Source organism: Martes martes (genome assembly GCF_963455335.1).
Source record: "Martes martes genome assembly, chromosome: 2".
NCBI lineage: Eukaryota > Metazoa > Chordata > Mammalia > Carnivora > Mustelidae > Martes > Martes martes.
In genome coordinates, this window is record NC_137889.1 from 6,676,640 (window position 1) to 6,695,461 (window position 18,822).

Genomic DNA, 18,822 nt, shown 5'->3' on the forward strand with positions numbered 1-18,822 from the left:
CGAGTCTTTTTTTTTTTTTCTTTCTTTTTTTGACAGAGAGAGCGATCACAAGTAGGCAGAGAGGCAGGCAGAGAGAGGGGGAAGCAGGCTCCGTGCTGGGCAGAGAGCCTGATGTGGGACTCGATCCCAGGACCCTGAGATCATGACCTAAGCCGAAGACAGAGGCTTAACCCACTGAGCCACCCAGGTGCCCCTGTAGGAGTCTTTCTTTGCATCAGTGACATGCCTTTTCATATGATAACAGAGTCTTAACAAAAGTTTAAAAAATTTTGCTGAAGTCCGATTTATTGTTCTTTCCTAAAATTTCTGCTTTTTCTGTCCTACTGTAAAAGGGTTTGCCAAACTCAATGATACTAAGATTTTCTTCTTTGTTTTTCTTTTGGAAGTTTTAGAGTTTTAGTTTGCATTTAGGTCTGTGGCCCATTTCGAGTTAACTTTTGTATATGGTGTAAGGTGAGGATTTGTGTGTCCAAATGCGGACATCCATCACCACTTACTGAGAAGGTCATTCTTTTCCCCGTTGTTTGAAATAAAGTGATTGCATACATATGGGTCTGTTTCTGAACCATCTATTGTGTTCCACTGATCCATCTGGATATCCCCATGCCTGTACCACACTATCGTGATTACTCTTGCTTTATTATGATAAGTTTTGAAATCTGGTGTGGTTAAATCTTCTATATTTGTTCTTTTTCAAAGCTGTGTGGCTGTTTTAGGTCCTTTGCATTTCCTGTATAAAGTCTAAAATCAGCTTGTCAGTTTCTGCATAAAAGCTTGCTGGGTTTTTTTTTATTTGGATTGCATTGAGTCTATAGATCATTCTGGGAAGAATTGCCATCATAACAATATTGAATCTTTGGATCCAAAAACACAGTGTTTATTTAGGTCCTCTTTAACGTCTCTCAGCAGTGTTTTGTGGTTTTTAACTATACAGATTTACTCATCTTTTGCCAAAGGTATCGACATTTGCTGAAATAAATTCTTAATTTCATGTTTTTTGATGCTGTTGTAGATGACATTATTTTTTATTTTAGTTTATGATTGTTAGTATCTAAACATTCAGTTTATTGACTTTTTGTCCCGTAACGTTGCTAGATTTATTATTTAGGAACATTAAAAATAGTAATATTTCTTAGATTTCTTACATGGACAGTGATGTCATTTGTGTATAAATACAGTTTTACTTCTTTCTTTTAATCTGGATGCCTTTTGTTTCTTTGTCTTGCCTTAGCGCCCTGGCTAGAACCTCTAGTACAGCCTTGATTAGCACTGGTGAGAGTAGGCATCCTTGCCTTGTTCCCCATCTGTTGGTGAAAGCACTCATTCTTTTACCATTCTTTAGGTCTCAGACCCATCATTCACTCCAGTTATCCTCTTGTAATTCTCCTTCATAACATCTTGCTCTTGTTCTTCACAGTCACAGAAGTATAATTATAAAATTTGTTTAATGTACTTTTTTCTCACTTGTCTCCAAAGACCATATCTGTATCATTATCCTCCATAGTACCTGGCATGTAATAGGTATATAAGAAATACTTTTTGAATGAGCCCTGAAAAAATTGTTCATTCTTGCTTTCTTGTTGGCCATCAGTGTTCTTTTTAATGAAATGTGTAAGAAATGGGAAATTAATACCACATGAATTATTAATAACCATTCAAATCTTGAATCACTCTATTTTTGAATGCTTGAACTAAAAGCTAAAAATCATCAGTAATTGCTTTCATGGCTTTGAATTACAAAGTTCACTTATTTAAAGATTTTATTTTTTAAATTATTATTTTTTTAAGTAACCTCTGCATTCGCTGTGGGGCTGGAACCTATGACCCCACAGTGGGGATTCCTATGCTCTGCCGAGTGAGCCAGCTAGTTGCCCCATAAGCTGATTTAAAATATGTTCTCATGATAATGAATTTGTGGGTTTGGGAACTAATTTTAATATTACTCATTTTTCTACATTTTTATGGCAGCTATGGTTAATCTTTCTTATCAAATGTTAGGATACATAGGAATCTGTTAACTTCTAAGTTAGGCAAAGATAGTTGGTTCTAAAGACAATTTATATGGATGAATAGAAAATGTATGTATTTTCAGGGAAGTTGAAAATGAAGAATTGTAGAGCTGCCATTAATACAAGTTTTTCAGGTGAAAGTTTGGAAGAGATTAATCATGTTAATCTAATGAAAAAATGTGAACTCTCCCATAAATTTATTATGTAGGAGTTTTATAATCCTAGACCATTTAGATAAGGGAATGGGTCTGTACCAGATATATAGATAGACAGCATCACCTGGAATCAGATGAGGTTGGATAAAAGGAACATAATTTTCTTTCCTGCTATCCTCCTAGACCTGTGTTTCCGGTATTCCGTTTGTATTTGAAAAGATTTGCTACAAATGCCTCAGTTGTGTGTTCTGGCTATCAACTAACAATGTCGGTGTACTTTAGGTAACTCACTTCTAAAGTTAGGAGTTTCTCATTATATAGTTTCACTGTTTCTGTCTTTATTTTCCCAAGCAGATAAAAGTAAAAACTTAAACTAATTGATTACTTAGTAAACATCCAGCTTTCTCCTTTATGAGTGCATTATTTCAATTTATGAAGCTGCTTATAAATTGAATTATTTAAAATGCATTAAAGGAGCTGTGTAAAATAAGAATAGTGGGAATCTTTTGAAATGTGAATACTTACTACATTTTATATTGTGGAAATTTAGATATTGCTTTGGATGAGATAAGCTTTTATTATTAATAGTTAGGGACACTAATGTCTAAAATTTGCACCATTTAAAAATGTCATTTTTCAGGATCTTAGGGGGGAAAAGCTCTTTTAATTAATTGAGGCTTTAAATGAGTCAGAATTTCATGGGCAAATTTTTAATTAATGAATATTGGTATGTAATTAGAAACATTGTTAGAGTCTTAATGATTGACCTACCAGCGAATGTATGACTGTATTTTAAATATAATTCATATTAAGATTTAACTGCATTTTTGCATTTTGTTTGCTCTGCTTGAAATGAAGGTCACATGTAAAACGAATATACATTTTTCCTACCATAGAATGTACTCTCTTAGCATTAATAGGGTTGGCACTGGTAGGTTCATAAGAACAACAAAAAAAGCTCACACAAAACAAACCAAATTTCTTTATGTTTCACAGATGTATCTTGTGATTTTTCCAGAGGGAACAAGGTATAATCCAGAACTAACAAAAGTCATTTCAGCTAGTCAAACATTTGCTGCTCAAGAAGGTAAGTAAAAACTTGACTGTACTTGAAAAATAATTTTTAAAAATAAATATCTTTTTCATTTTTGTTCCTAGAGAGGATATTTATGTCTTACAGCAATGGAAATAAGTTAATGTGTTCGTTTCTTCAGTGAATATATGTATCATCTCTTTGGAAATGAAGTTTCTTCATTAATTCATAAGCATGTTATTATATATGTATATATCTATATCTGTATCTATATATGAGAGATTAAATTGAAGGCCTTGCTAAAATACATATTCCAGTGCCATGGATTTAGTGAAAATCTGGCTGGGTACCAGATTGTGGAGCTTTTTCTCCATTGTGGGTTGTGTGATGGAAAGAGTCTCAGTTCTGTGGGCTGACAGACCTGGGCTAGAGTCCCAACTCTGACATCCGTCAGCTATGTGGGTGCGAGTTGCCTCATGGACTCAGCTTGTCTCCTCATCTCTTGGGACATAGTACCTCAGAGGTATACCTATGACTGCCTATGTGTACGAATTACATTAGAAGTATGTCAAGTTCCTATTGGAGAATGTGATACAAAGTTGGTTCACAGTACTTGGAAGTTACAAATGTCCCCAATAACAGGAATGTTCTTAGTATCTGTGTTTTAGAAAGTTGAATAACTAATATACCTATAACCTATTAATTTTCCCCAATTTGGGATATAAACAGAAAACAGTGGCTGTGCTGTGTTCTCAAAGTTGCCCTTAATGATCGGCTGTGAATTAGTATACGATCTCCATACATTGATCCCTAACCACTTACTGAGCCCATGCCTTGCGGTCTGTGCGGGGCTGTCTAGGAGAACTTGTTGCAGCAATAGCAGTGTCTCAATCTGCTCTGACCAACTTGGCAGCTCCTACCCACATGTGGTAGTGCATCAGGGGAAATGAATTTTTATTTCTGTTAATTTTAATAATTCATTGGGATCTGATACAAAATTCTTGATAATTCCCTTATTGGAATTCTTTCTCTAGACTGCTGTAGGGCTTATCTCCATTTCCCCCTCCCTCTCTGGTGATTACTGGTCAGTCTCCTTTCTAGCCTCCTCATCTGCTTCATTCTCTCCTGTTTCATATGTTGTTTCTGTTGTCTGACTTTGCTCCTTCATTCATTTCATTTTCATGTTTTTTCTTGTGGCCTTCATCCAGATCCATAGCTTTAGCCACCGTTTATTTGATTGCTGATGGCTCAAAAAAGCTTTCTTCCACCCACATCTGTTTGACTCTAGACCTGTAGGTGTAGCTGCCCAGAAGAGCGCTTCACTTGATTGGCCCAAAGGCCAGTGATGCTCAGCATCACTCACCATTAAGGAAAAGCAAATCAAAACTACAGTGAGATATCACCTCACACCTGTCAGAGTGACTAAAATCAAAACGCAAGAAACAACAGGTGTTGGTGAGGATGTAGAGAAAGAGGAACCCGCATGCTCTGTTTGTGGGAATGCAAAGTGGTACAGCGGCTCTGGAAAACAGTATGGAGTTTCCTCAAAAAGTTAAAAATAGAGTTACCCCACGATCCAGCAGTTGCACTACTGGGTATTTACCCAACGAGTACAAAAATGCTAATTCAAAGGGACAGATGCACCCCAGTGTTTACAGCAGCATTGTCAACGATAGCCAGATTGCAGAAAGAACCAAATGTCCATCAACTGATGAATAGATAAAGATGTGGTCTCTATGTACAATGGAATATTACTCAGCCATAAAAAGAATGAAATTTTGCTATTTGTAAGACGTGGGTGGATCTTGAGAGTTATAATGCTAGGTGAAGTAAGTCAGAGAAAGACTCCACATAATCTTATTTATTTCCTGAGGACGCCATCTCCAAATGCAGTCACTTAGGGGTTAGGGCTTCAAAATGAATTTGGGAGGCAGAGGATGGAGGGGACACATGAGTCCATAACAGGGTCTTATATTATCTTCCTATATGTTACTATATTTAATACTAATATTTCTTAATTCATTATTTTTTAAAATAATTTAAGATGAATATTTACCTTATATTATCCAATCTCACTGAGATGACTGTTTAATATAGTTCTAAAAGTTACTTAATTTTAAAAATCCACACTAATTTTGTAATGCTAGATGAAGTGTTTTTAAGTAATTCTTAAAATGGCATAATAATGATATATTCTGTAGCTTTTTAATCTAATAATAACCCACTCACCTATAATTAATCAATTATTGATCTGTCCTTTTTCTCTGAGTTGTAGATTTTTTTAAAGTTACCAGAAGGGGGGAGAATGAGTAATTTGTCTTATAGATATAATTTTTAATTGCTGATTGTTCTTTCTTTAAATTCTACAACTGGAGAAACTATTGCTCTCTATCAGAACTGTATTTTCTCATGACTATAAGGTAACTGCTTCCCACCATACACAAAAGAAATTGATTTGTGAACCATATATCTAGAAAAAGTGCTTCCTGTTTTCTTTCCTCTTAGGTCATAACTAATCAAGATTACTTGAAAATAAAAATGAAAGAACTTGTTTCTCCATCTGTTAAACTAATTTTTCTTCAAGAAAGTTGAACCTTAATAGCACTTTTTAGTCTGTGATATTCACAACATTATTATTGCTCCTAAAATACCTTCCTTTGAATCTGAATTAAAAAAATAAATAGGAAGACCAAAACCAGCCTGTTTAATTTAGATTTTTAACATGTGATATGTGTTCATGTGTTTAAATAATTATACCTTCTACTCTCTAGTTTTCCATGGTCATTGGTATTGGCTGGCTTAAGAAGTATGAGTGATGGATATGGGTGTGTCTGTCTTAACTCTAAATATTTTAAGGTTCTGGTTACTACTCATTCTTAGAAGCGTTTTACTTCAAAAATGTATTAGCCACAAACTATGGCCATTCAGTATTAGGGTTGTTATTTAAGAGAATGTCTTGTTACCATGTCATGAATTCTTAATATTGTTCCCTTCAGAGATTGTCATTGTAATGCTTTCTAAATTTCCTTCTCACTTCAAATTGAATGTTAGTTACTTCTTTAAAGAAGACTTATTCATATTTCTAAATAAATTAGTCAAGATTTTGTTTTTATTTACAGTCTCTTCAAGACAAAAATTAAGATTTTAAAAGGTCTGAAATATAGGTAGACTCTTCAAGAAACTATTAAATGTCAGGTAAGCAAGGTATATATTGAAACTGTTCCACTTTGCAATAGTAAATTAGGGAAAAGGGAATTTTATTTTTAGAAAGGCTAGCATGGAACTTGTCATTTAAAAAAGTCAATGGTGAGGAGCACCTGGGTGGCTCAGTCAGTTAAGTGGCCACCTTCGGCTCAGGTCATGATCTTGGGGTCCTGGGATTGAGCCCGTGTTGGGCTCCCTGCCTCGAAAGGAGTCTGGTTCTCCCTCTCCACCTACCTGCTGCTCTCCCTGCTTGTGCTCTCTCTATCTCAAACAAACAAACAAAATCAGTGATGAAACATTTAGTAAGAAAAACTGCAACAGAATATGTAAATATAACAGTATTATATGAATATAAATAAAACAGTCTCAGATAAAAATGATCATTCTAAAATTTTGTTTCTTAAATGTTTGTTCTGTTATGTGCCCAATTAGATCATTTTAATTCAAATCCAAAAAACTGGTCAAGGAATGACGTCTTCCTCTTCTTACTTCCCATGGTAGTTCATTTCTTTGTCAGTTTTTGAACTATTAATGCAGTTTTGTGTTGTCAGGTATCTGTTAATCTTTGCAGTGATTTGTGAGGTGTAGGATTCTTCCTGTTCCTAGGAAGGCTACAAAATAAATCTCATGGGCCTCGGTTACTATTGAATGAAAGATCACAGATGGTTCAGGATATAAAAACAGAGAAGAGTCACATTGGACTTGTATTCCCAGTCTAGAATTCTTTATTCTTTGTATTTATTTATTTGTTTGTTTGTTTGAGAGAGAGAGTGAGTGAGAGAGAGAGCACGCACAAGTCGGGAGAGGAGCAGAGGGAGAGGGAGAAGGATGCTCCCTGCTCCATCCTAGGACCCTGGGATCATGACCTGAGCCGAAGACAAACGCTTCACCGACTGAGCCACTCAAGCACCTCTAGAATTTTTTATTCTTGTATGCAAGGCATTTTTGGAAAAGAATAGGGATGAATGAAGGGAGTAAGATAGCTTTTAAATTATATTTATATTTATATAATTTATATATTATATTTATAGTGCTGGTTGTTTCACTTTGCATATCAGCCTCTCCATCACTGTCTGAATTACAGCCGTATCTCATTCTCATCCTTTGGCCTGCTCTTCCTCCCTATTTCTGCAGCATGTTCCCACCTGGCCCCTCGGTCAAGTCACAGCCTTAGGGATGACCACAGGGAGCCCCGAGGGGAGTAGTGTGGGGAGTATCAAGTCACCGCTGTCTGCTTGTGCAGGGCTTTAGACAGAGCAAATGTCCAGGACTTTCTAAAGTTCGGTTTTGCTTCTTTGAAGCCGCTTCCATACCATTTATTACAAATTTCTACCAAAATAAATATTACCCCTTATTCCCCCAACCTTTTCACTCCTTCACTGGCTCATTTGTGAATAAGAATTCAGCTGTTCAAGCCATGGCCCGAGTTCTGAGTCAGTGGTTCCTAAAGTGTTGTCTGAACCAGCAATATCAGCATTGTCCTGGAAATGCCTTGACATCCAGATTCTTGGGATCCACCCCGCATCTGCTACATCAGACATTCCAGGGGTAGCGTTCTGCCTTCCCCATGATTCTGGTGCATGCGAAAGTTTTAGAACCACTCATTTAAGTAAGATTAGTCATGTGCTCAGCAGGTTACTTGGGTCAGATTTTTGTGTTTTCTAGGACATGTGGATCTAATAGTTATTGGTGAGCGAGCCTTTATGTTATACTTAGGCCTAACTAAGAAACAGGGGAGTTTGGTGGCAGTTAACGTACCCACTGTAGGAGACTTGGAGGTGGGTACTGGGAGGCTCTCCACGTGGGTCCTGGAAACATCCAGACACTGCTGCTGTAATAGCTCCTACCCCTCCCTTATGTGAAGTGTTTGATTTTGACTAAGTTCCCGTAGTCATTTTAGATATATTGCTTTTCAGAGGTTATGAAGAAATTTGAAATCTAATGTATCTTAATCCTCCTGAACCTATTAAAGTGAGCTTCATGTTGTTTTGTTTTGTTTTTTTACTATAGCAGCTGGCAAGATGACATATTTAGACTTAGTAACCCTAGTAATAATAAAAAAGATGAATTTAAGGACACATCTATAATGGCAAACTGAACACCTCGAATTTTCGTATTATTGGAACAAGTAAAAAAGATCCTTGTAGTTTTAAAACTCCTTAGGCTAAATGGCATTTGCTTTTATCCTATGAATAGCACAGGCTGTTGTATAGGTTTAATTGTCCTTTTAAAACAAAAAAGGAATTTTTTTCCTTTGTAGACTAAATAAAAATTATGCCTTGCAATGTCGTGTTAACAAATTTAGGTGGCAAATGGCAGGCTAAACTACTATTTGCAATATATGGTGTGTTAATAAACTTAGTATTCAAAGAGCACTTGCTAACCTAAGAAAAAAATATAAACTAGAAAAATGGGACAAGCGCATGAATAGGAAGTTTAAGAGATACGAATGATCCACACACAAACAAATGTCAACCTGGCAAACATTAAAAAAGAAAGTTACTGTCCAGTGTCGACCCAGATTTGGTGGAGCAGGGAGCTGAGGGGGCGTGTTTGCTCCTTGTGGGAGCACATTCAGAGACGTCGGTGTCTTACAGCGCTACGCGTGTGTTCTTTCACGGGTCAGGAGGCCAGAAGTCTGATGTGGGTCTCCCTGGGCTGGAGTCGGGGTTGGGGGAGGGCTGCGGTCCTTTTTGGAGGCTTTTAGGGAAAATCTGTTTGCTTGCACAGGATCCAGGGCTCGGTCTGGTGCTCTGTTTCACGGTCTTGAAATTGTACTGGGTCCTGCAAATCCTGTCGACGGCTCTGCTTCTGCCTCTTGCTCGCTCTTCCTTCCCTGAGCCTGTTTTCCGCTTGATTCTAACCTCGCTTTCCTTGGTCCTTCTTCTTCGGCTCTGGGCCTTGCGTAGCTCTCGCCTGCCCTGCCCCGCGGCCTGCTGCCACCGCCCGCAGTTCCCACTCCGTTCCTGCTCCTGCCGGTGTGACGGGACCCTGCCCGTTCTCAGCCCTGCCTGACCCGCTTTGGCTCCTCCCTACGTTGACCAGTTCTGTTTTCCCTTTCCCTTTTGAACAGAACTATCTGTTCTTTTTGTCACCTCACATCTCAGGGTGTCTTTGCCTTGAAGGAGTTTTGTTTCTCTGACAAGACTGCATCATTCAGTCATGCGTATCCTTCTGTATTTCAAGATTTTACTGTTACTGCTCTGAGAGCCGCTTTTTGCACACCTCACCAGCGCGCTCTTGTCTCCTCGGTTTGCCCCAGTTTGCCGACGTGGTCTGATTCTCATATAAGCAAATTGTGTGTGCGTGTCTGTGTGTGCGTGCGTGCTCACGCACCCACGTGTAGCACACCTGTGGTGTTACTCTTCTCCCTCTCTTGTGCAAAAGGAGAAGTTTGGGCCCCTGTCATTTTCCTATTTGATTCCACCCATTGCGAAGAGGTCTGTTCCCTTCCAGTTTCCCAGTGACCTCTCGCTTAGCGGCATCCGTTTGTTGGACGGTAGGGGGGTCCTGTGGTGGTCTAAGCTTAGAAAATCAACAGACTGGGCGTTAATAAACACACGCAGGACAGAGTGGGCTGTTGGTGTTTTCTCGCTCACTTCACCCCTTCTGTAAGCTTCCATTCCTACCACCCCACAGAAGGTACTCGTCCAGGTAACAGGTGACCTTTGTTTGGCCAGGGGGCCACTTCTCAGTTCTGGATCTTTCCGTGTCTCTCGTTGACTAGTTCCTTCTTGAGATGTTTTCTTCTCAGGGCCTCTGTGTCAGCCCAGTCTCCTTGTTTTTCTCCTTCCTCCTTGGCTGTTCTCTTTCAAGAGCTGGAAGATAAAAGGCGGAAGCTGCAGAATGTGGGTTGGATCTAGAAAATGTGTCTGGGGCACTTGAGCTGCTCCTGGTGCATTCCTCAGTGAGAAGATTTTTTTTTTCTTAGCTTTTCTTACATATTAATGATGGGCATTTCTTATTCATCTGTCACAAAACTGATTTTTCAGACTTCAGTATAATTTTTTTAAATACTACTTTGTCTTCCTGTCTTCTCACTAACTTAATGAATTCTAGTAAGTGTTCTTACTGAATACCACAGAGTGATTCTGTGGAGCTTTGGACTTAATAAAATTGGGTGAGCTCCAAAAGCAAAGAAGGAAGTATTAACTAATTTAATCGACAAATGAATGTTTCCCAGCCTTGTATACTATTCAGCTTTTTGTTATAAGTTCTTAAATAAATTAAGCTGCTTCTGCCCTGGGGACTTCAGTCAGATATGTGGTTGTGGGAATCTTTTCCTTTCCCACACCGCTTTGCATTTTAAAAATTCTTCTGCAGGAGGATCCCAACATACTATAGCTGTTACTCCTTATGCAGCTGATTTTCCCTGGGGAGAGGCAGGAGGAGATCCAAATCAACTTTTATCTAGTCTATTTTCATGTCACTTCAGAAAGCTACTCTGTTCTGTTACACGGTCAGTAAATATTCTAATCAAGAGAAAGAGAGGCAGTGGGGAGTATGAAGGGTAGAACAAGTTCTTAAGAGTAGTGGGACAATCAATGGATGTGATTGATTATCCTGTATAAAGTACAGTGCTTTCTCAATTACAGAAACTTTGAGAAGTGTATACAATATGTGTGTGTCTGTGTCTCAGATATACCCAAGAGAATGGAGAGCCTGTGTTCATACAGAAACTCGTTGAGCACTCACAGTTTATATGAATGTTCACAGCAGCGTTATGTATAGTAGCCAAAGGTTGACAACAACCCCAGAGTTATCATCCAATCAGCAGATAAACCGAGTGTAGCAGATCCATACAGTGGAGCATTACTCAGCCACAGAAAGTAAGGAAGCACTGATCCCTGCCCCAGCAAGGATGAGCCTCAGAAACACTGTGCTCAGTGAAAGAAGCCAGGCATGAAGGGCCACAGTACTGGGACCGCATTTGTGCGGACTGTCCGGAACAGGCGGGCCCAGGCTGTGTCTGCAGAAGGGCCGGGGCGTCTGTCTGGAGGGACGGACATGGTCTGGAATTTGATGGTGGTGATGGTGGCTCAGCTTTGTGAAGCTACTAAAAACCACTGAATCACAGTTTGGAATGATGAATTTTATGGCATGTAAATGGTATCTCAGTTTAATTTTAAAACAACAACAACAGTGTTCTAAGCATCAAGCCCAGTGTGCCACATGAACTAGACCACAGCAGCTCTTCCCTTGGGCACTCGACGGGGGTCATTCAGGTGCTCCCTCCCTCCTGCGTCCCTATTTGAATAGAAATAAAATTAAATCATGTACTCGGAGTCAGAATTACAAATTGTACTCCTGAATCTGCGGTGACCATGGGCAGGATGATGCTGCCTTGATTCTGTGGCCAGAGATAAGGATGGTAGTACCTGCCCCTGCCCGGGGTTAGCAGATTGAAGGGTTTCTGATAGGTCATAAGCTTCTTGAGGGCCAGCGTTCTGACAGCTTTCCCCAGCATCTCGTACCTGTAGATGTTTAATAAATATGGAGTAAATGAATATTGATTTAAATACATCGTCTTTTTTTTTTTTTTAAGATTTTATTTATTTATTTGACAGAGCGAGATCACAAGTAAGCAGAGAGGCAGGCAGAGAGAGAGAGAGAGAGAGAGAGGAGGAAGCAGGCTCCCTGCCAAGCAGAGAGCCCGATGCGGGGCTCGATCCCAGGACCCTGGGATCATGACTTGAGCCGAAGGCAGAGGCTTCACCCACTGAGCCACCCAGGCGCCCCAAATACATCAAGTCTTAAGAGTGCTTTCTAAACCTCAAGACCTGTTCATGTATAGGAGATACGGCTTTAATATATTTAATATATTTTGGTCTATTCCTGGAAATTTAAAGACAGTCTGGATATTATATTCTGCTGAGATGTTTTGTAATTAACTCATGGCCACAACCTCTCTTTTAGGCTTTGCAGTATTAAAACATGTGCTGACACCAAGAATAAAGGCAACTCATGTTGCTTTTGATTCTATGAAGAATTATTTAGATGCAATTTATGATGTGACAGTGGCTTTTGAAGGGACTATTGATGATAAAGGACAGCGAAAAGAAGCACCGTCCATGGCCGGTGAGTTGGTATTTTCAATTATGTCATGTATTGGCGAGTGTGTACTTAGTCTCTTTAATGGGTACATCTACTTCATAACATTTACTTGATGTATTTTCTAAGTGTATGCTTGATCTATTTTCCAGGTATTTTTTTTACTAATCCATAACAGTTTGAATTTTACAAGTCTTTCCTGGTTGCCGTAGTAGTCCTTTAGACTTCCCCATTTTCATTAACTCAGTTTCCTTCTACCCAGAGTTTGCACGTAAGAACGGAAGCCTACAGAAATCAAAGAGAGGGAATGGGGAGGAGAGTGCTAACCTAGCAGTACGGAGGTATCCTGACGGTCAGCGTTCACCTTTATGTGGACTCTTATGTAATACTTGTGAAATTTAGTATCTCTTTGGCAAGAAGAAACAGTTAAATATGACTCTTCTTTTTTCAAACCTGTGCTGGGTTTTTTGTGGGGTTTTGGTTTTTAAGTGGGCTCCATACCCAGCGTGGAGCCCAGCAAAGGGCCTGAACCCATGACCTTGTGACTGAGACCTGAGCTGAGATCAAGAGTTTGACACTTAACTGACTGAGCCACCCAGACACCCTAACCTGTGCTTGGTTTTAAAGACTTTTTAGCTATTGCCTATATATATGTCAGATATAACAAGAAAAAATAGAATTTTAAGTGGGCAGAATATTTTCATTAAATATAACCAAAGACACTCTTGACTGGTAGAGAAATTTAAATACAGGATTAGGCAAACAAGTAAGTGGGGAGTGTTGCCTTACCGAAGTGTCCATTCGAGCTGTGATCGAGAGAGAACCCGAGCTTTTTATGTCACATCGGTGGCTGTTGAAGGTTGAAATACCAGGCCTATCAAGTGTGTGTGTCAGTGGGACCTCCTGATGACTGATGTCCAAAATATGTCCAGAAGACATAGAGAGTAGCTTACCAGAGCAGGAAGTTGAGAGAGAGGACCGAAGGATGAAGCACTAATTGGAGGTGAATGGAGTGAAATCAGTCACAGTGGCTAGAAATACAAATCTGAAGTAGTAGACTGATTGCTCTCACAGCTGCCTTTGACACAGAACAGTTGTCATGTAGGAAGCTGAAGATTTTTTTCACTTTTTTTTTTTAAAGATTTTATTTATTTATTTGACAGAGAGAGATCACAAGTAGGCAGAGGCAGACACAGAGAGAGAGAGGAGGAAGCAGAGAGCTTCCTGCTGAGCAGAGAGCCCCATGCGGGGCTCAATCCCATGACCGCGGATCATGACCTGAGCTGAAGGCAGAGGCTTAACCCACTGAGCCACCCAGGTCCCCCAATTTTTTTCACTTTAAATGAAATTTTTTGGAATATATCCTACATCAGGTAGTTTAAAAACCACAGCTATATAAAGTGTACAGTGAAATGGCTTACTTTCCACCACATCCCCCTTCGCCCGGGTCCACCTTCCCCTACCCAGAGGTAACCACTTTTCTTAAGTGTTTCTGTATCACATGTGCAAAATTAAGTCTGTATTCTTAAGTCTAGAAATTCTTCTCGTCTTGTCAAAAAGGCGACATATTAATATTTTTCTTTCTTTTTTCAACCATCAAAGGAGTCATTGACCTATTTTTACATTTGAAAACACATTCATTTAGTTCAACAATATTATCACTAGTGTATCTTAAAAAAAAGATTTATTGAGCATTGTTTTATTGTTTATGAGAAACAGATCTAATTGTTTATGAGAACCTTTGCAAACTGCTTTCATTATGCCACCGTCTGGGTCCTAAGGAGCTCCTGGCTTTGGCAGTGCTCACAGGCCAAGTCCCACCGTCTGTAGCCTGCCCTCCGAGGAGTCTGTATCCTAGCTGTCCACTCTCTTTCACTCCATTGCCTTCTGGAATGGAAGGCTGTGTGTAGGCCTGGGTGAAACCCCTCCCCTCTGGTGCCCTCCCCCAACTTTGCTGTTACCACAACATTCCTCTTCCCTCACTCATGTGCTTTCTCTTGCTTTAGCACTCCTGTGGCACTAAGTGCTTAAGCCACGAGGTTAGCGCTCAGCATATGGTAATCGTTTACCTTCCCCCAATGGGTGGGAAGCCTTGAGGAGGAAACCACGTTAGAGCTGCGTTGTCCAGATTCCAGCCCAGCACCCCTCCTACTGCTCTCTTCCTCTACTGCATACACATTAGTGCCAGTGGCTTTGTGTTTTCCTTACAGATTGTCTCTTTTTGAGAAGGTTGGCCTTTCTATCACACCCTAAAGCCATGTGAAAAATAAATCTGTCATTTCAGTCAGTTAAGGGTGAATATTTCCACAAGGAACAATACACCAGAGTAAAATCAAAAGACTGAAGACAAACTGGGAAAATATTTGCAACTTAGATCACAGAAGAAAAGTCGGATTTTCTTGATGTAGAAAGTGCTTCTACAAATCCATAAGAAGATGATCAGTAACTCAGTGGTGGGTCACAGAAAAAAATGTTCCATCTCATTCATAGTAAGAAAAGTGCAAATTAAGATTTTTAGCGAGATACCATGTTTTACTATCAGATTAGCAAAAATCCCAGTATCGGGTTTGGTAACAGGCCCATGGGTGAAATTCAAGTACAAGAGTCATGTCTGTACTTTGCTGTTTGGGGTGCAGGGCTGTGCAGCCTCCGCAGAAGCCGCCCTGGCAGGGTCTGCCAGCTCCGCAAATGCATGGACGTCGCCGCTGCTGCCATGTGCCTGTGCACGTGAGAGGCGACATCTGGTTTTCCGTGTCACATGTTGATTTTAATTGTGAGTTTGGGACCTGTGGCTTGAAAATCCCCACTCTCATTATTATATACATTGATTGCTCTTCTGCTCAACTTTAGAATAGATTAAGATGCACTTTAAATTGATGATGAACGTTGAGTTAGGTATGAAATTCCATAAGTTAGAATATCATATGTACTTGGTGGTTCTGTGTGATTAGTATTAAATAGTATCTCCATACATACTATCACTTAATACTCATATTTGATAGCCCAGTTAGAAAACATAATTTCCGTAGCTGCTAGATTGTGCTTTTATATGCCACAGGCCAATCTTTCTCTAAGCGTACTGAGTTACATTATACTCCAAGAGTATTACAGTTCCCTCCGAGTCACCTGGGACGACTGCTGACTGCGTAGGCCTCCGCTCGCTCTAGACTGCTAGTGTGGATTGGCTGCAAGGGAGCGCAGAACCTGCGGGGTTCATGAGCTGCTGTGATCACGAGTCTTATGGTTTGGGCCTTAATGAGGCCTCATGTTAGAGAGCTAGGCAGCAGGTAGTGTCCCTTGTGCTTCCCATTTCGTGGTGTCTTTGTTATAAGGTGAATACTGATCGACGCCCACCTGGCTGTGCGTGTTGTGATTCATCTGGGCTTGTCATAAGGGTCTTTGTCTTCCCTGGACAGTGTTCACTAGGCAGAGGAGAGACGGGCCAGTCTGATTATAGACTTACTTAAAATCCTTTTCTATAGTAGGAGGTATACCACAATAAATTATGAAGTTAAGGATACCATTTGATGTTCTGTTTAACCACTTAGTATGGTGCTAGGCTGCTTTTTCCTGTTAATATTTTCTTATATGAAAATAAAACTTACTGGGAGGGGAAAATTACAGGGAATCCAAAGAAGAAGGAAGAAAACCTACAGGCCAGCCTGTCCAGATGCAGTTAACAATTTGAATATTTTCCTCAAAATCTCCCTTTTTATAACGTCACTGTGTTGGAGCATGTGCCTTCAGATATTTTTAGATAAGGTCATTTGTATATATTGTTTTCTTTATGTGCTGCTTTTAGTCATAAACATCTTTCTCTGTCTGTATATACACTTCTATAATGTTTTAAAAATGCTACATGATGTCCATTGATGTGACTGTACACTGGCTTATCTACCTAGTTTTCTTTTTTTTATTTTTTATTTTTTTAAGGTTTTATTTATTTATTTATTTATTTGTCAGAGAGCGAGAGAAGCAAGAGTGAGCACAAGTAGACAGAGTGGCAGGCAGAGGCAGAGGGAGAAGCAGGCTCCCTGCCGAGCAAGGAGCCCAACGTGGGACTCGATCCCAGGACGCTGGGATCCTGACCTGAGCCGAAGGCAGCTGCTTAACCAACTGAGCCACCCAGGCGTCCCTCTACCTAGTTTTCTACTCCTGGATTTAGGTCATTTTTGCCCAGAGGGAAAGGGGGCGGGTTATGAGCCAGCAGAGTGGGAGCCAGGTGAGGCCCCGGTGTGTGGAGGTTGTCACCGCGCAGCACACGGACATCCTCTGCTCCCACTGCCGGAGCTCTGCTTTTCTCTCCGGTCTCCACCTTGCCTGGCTCCCCAGGCACAGACCAAATGGAACTTAGTTTCTCCAGAGACTAGTCCTTGTGACAGGTATGAATACTTGAAAGACTCCTATTACCCTAGCATATATGTACTCTAGGGCTCTATTAGGGCTCCACTGGGAAAGTTCTAATTGCAAAAAAATGATACCTTGGAGCACCTGGTTGGCGGGTCCTGGGATCAAGCCCCACATCGTGCTCCCCACTGAGCAGGGAGTGTGCTTCTCCCTCTCCCCCTCCCCTTCCAGCCCCGCCTCGTGCTCTCCCTCCCTCCTAAAAAAATAGATCTTTAAAAAAAAGAAAAAAGTTATACCTTAATTAGAATACTTTTTCCATATATATCTGAATAGTAGGGGAAAATTTTTGCTTATGCAGTATGAAATAAGCTCCAACTAATGCAGTTTTTAAAAGTATAGAGACATGACCTTTATTAAATATGGAAGAAAACATTTATGTCACTTCTTTCTTGTCTCCTGAAAGTCATTTAGTGTTTTTCCTTTTTTTTTTTTAACTTATTTATTTGTTTGACAGACAGATTATAAGTAGGCAGAGAGGCAGGCAGAGAGAGAGAGAGAGGAGGAGGCGGGCTCCCCACTGAGCAGGGAGCCCGATGTGGGGCTCGATCCCAGGACCCTGGGACCATGACCTGAGTCGAAGGCAGAGGCTTTAATCCACTGAGCCACCCAGGCACCCCCATTTAGTGTTTTTCTGATGATTTTCTCCTAGTTTTCATTTGGGTCCCCCCTCCCCGCCCCCAGGAACTGGGCTGTTGGGGCTCCACAGCCGTCTGCGCTGGGTCTTGGTCCTCTCCAAGCTCGACAAGGGTAGTAGCACTTGCCTACACGGACTCCTGCAGGTCGAATGAAATAATGTAGACGAAACTGGGTTGTAAACACCAGGGCACCATGTAGATTTTACCCCCATGTGAATTTGGGAGTTCTTCTCAGTATCCGTGTCTCTTCCCTCCTCAGCTGATGTCTTGTGAGAGACACTGCTGTCACTTCCCGGGCACCAGCCTGTAGCCATGCGCATCCCTGCGGCATCAGGGCTAACTACAGGTTGGCCTACTGTTGAATTACGGGGATGCTGAGCGGGGGATGTAGATAATTGGATGAAGGTCTGGGACTGTGTATCAGGCTCTGCATTTTTATGGATCAGAAATACAAACGAGAGGGCGAGATGAGAAGTAACGTGCAGCTAGGAAGTTGGAATCGCCGACTTGTAGGGCGGACGGTGTGCCGGCGCTGCTCTCGGAGCTCGACGTCCAGACTCCTCGCGGCGGGCCCGTCAGGCCGGCGCTGCTCCCTCATCTCTGTCTTGCGGACTGGGAGACAGGCACCGACAGCGAGCCCCTCTGCCCGGGGCTGACCGGGGAACGAGACCCAGGCTGCCTGGCTCACTGTCCGTGCTCTGCACCTCTGCGCGGCTCTGCCGCTGAGATCCTTCAACTACATAAATGACGGTGGAACTTGAGAAAGCAAGGACAGAAACTCTGCAGAGTCGGGTCTTCCCCCTGTGCTTTTTGTGCCTTTATCATCAAAGCCAGTTCACTCCTGAAAGTATATAACAGGACAGTTTTGAGGCCGGAGATGCCACGTGCTATTAAGGCTTGACACCAGTGGTTAAGAACAATTGTAGAGAATCCGTAGCGAAAAAGAGACGCGTGTGGAGTCCCAGGGCTCCTCTTGAAGCAGAAACCTCCTTCAGCCGCAAACCCTGTGAGTCACCACTTCTTGGAACCCTGTCTTTGAACACATTTCAACGCGAGAAAACAGGTCTAAGCCTCCTTGCAGTCCCACCTAGGGAACGTAGTCTCCTTTGAAATCTCTTCGGAATGTCTCCTCGTTCTCCAGGGAATTTAATCTGTTCCTGATCTCAGCTCTTCACCGAAAGGCATCCATGAGAAGGGGAATTTCCCAGCTCAGAGTTCTTCTTGTCTTGGAATAAATCCTGGCCTCATCGCGTATGCAACGCAGGCTGAGGAAGAACTGCTGCTTTGTTCAGATGAGCGTGTGTTGGGAACTGTAGTCACTCAAAAGC

General features: G+C 41.1%; 1 protein-coding gene across 3 annotated transcripts in view; it reads left to right on the forward strand.

Annotated features, from left to right (window-relative positions):
* The window catches only part of AGPAT5 (1-acylglycerol-3-phosphate O-acyltransferase 5), an 83,441-nt gene that overhangs the window by 36,157 nt on the left and 28,462 nt on the right, over positions 1-18,822 (forward strand). For all 3 annotated transcript variants that reach the window (XM_080797737.1, XM_080797735.1, XM_080797736.1), the window contains exons 5-6: positions 3,161-3,251; positions 12,318-12,479. In XM_080797737.1, the coding sequence (XP_080653863.1) occupies positions 3,161-3,251; positions 12,318-12,479 (253 nt within the window). The remainder of the gene's footprint in view (positions 1-3,160; positions 3,252-12,317; positions 12,480-18,822) is intronic.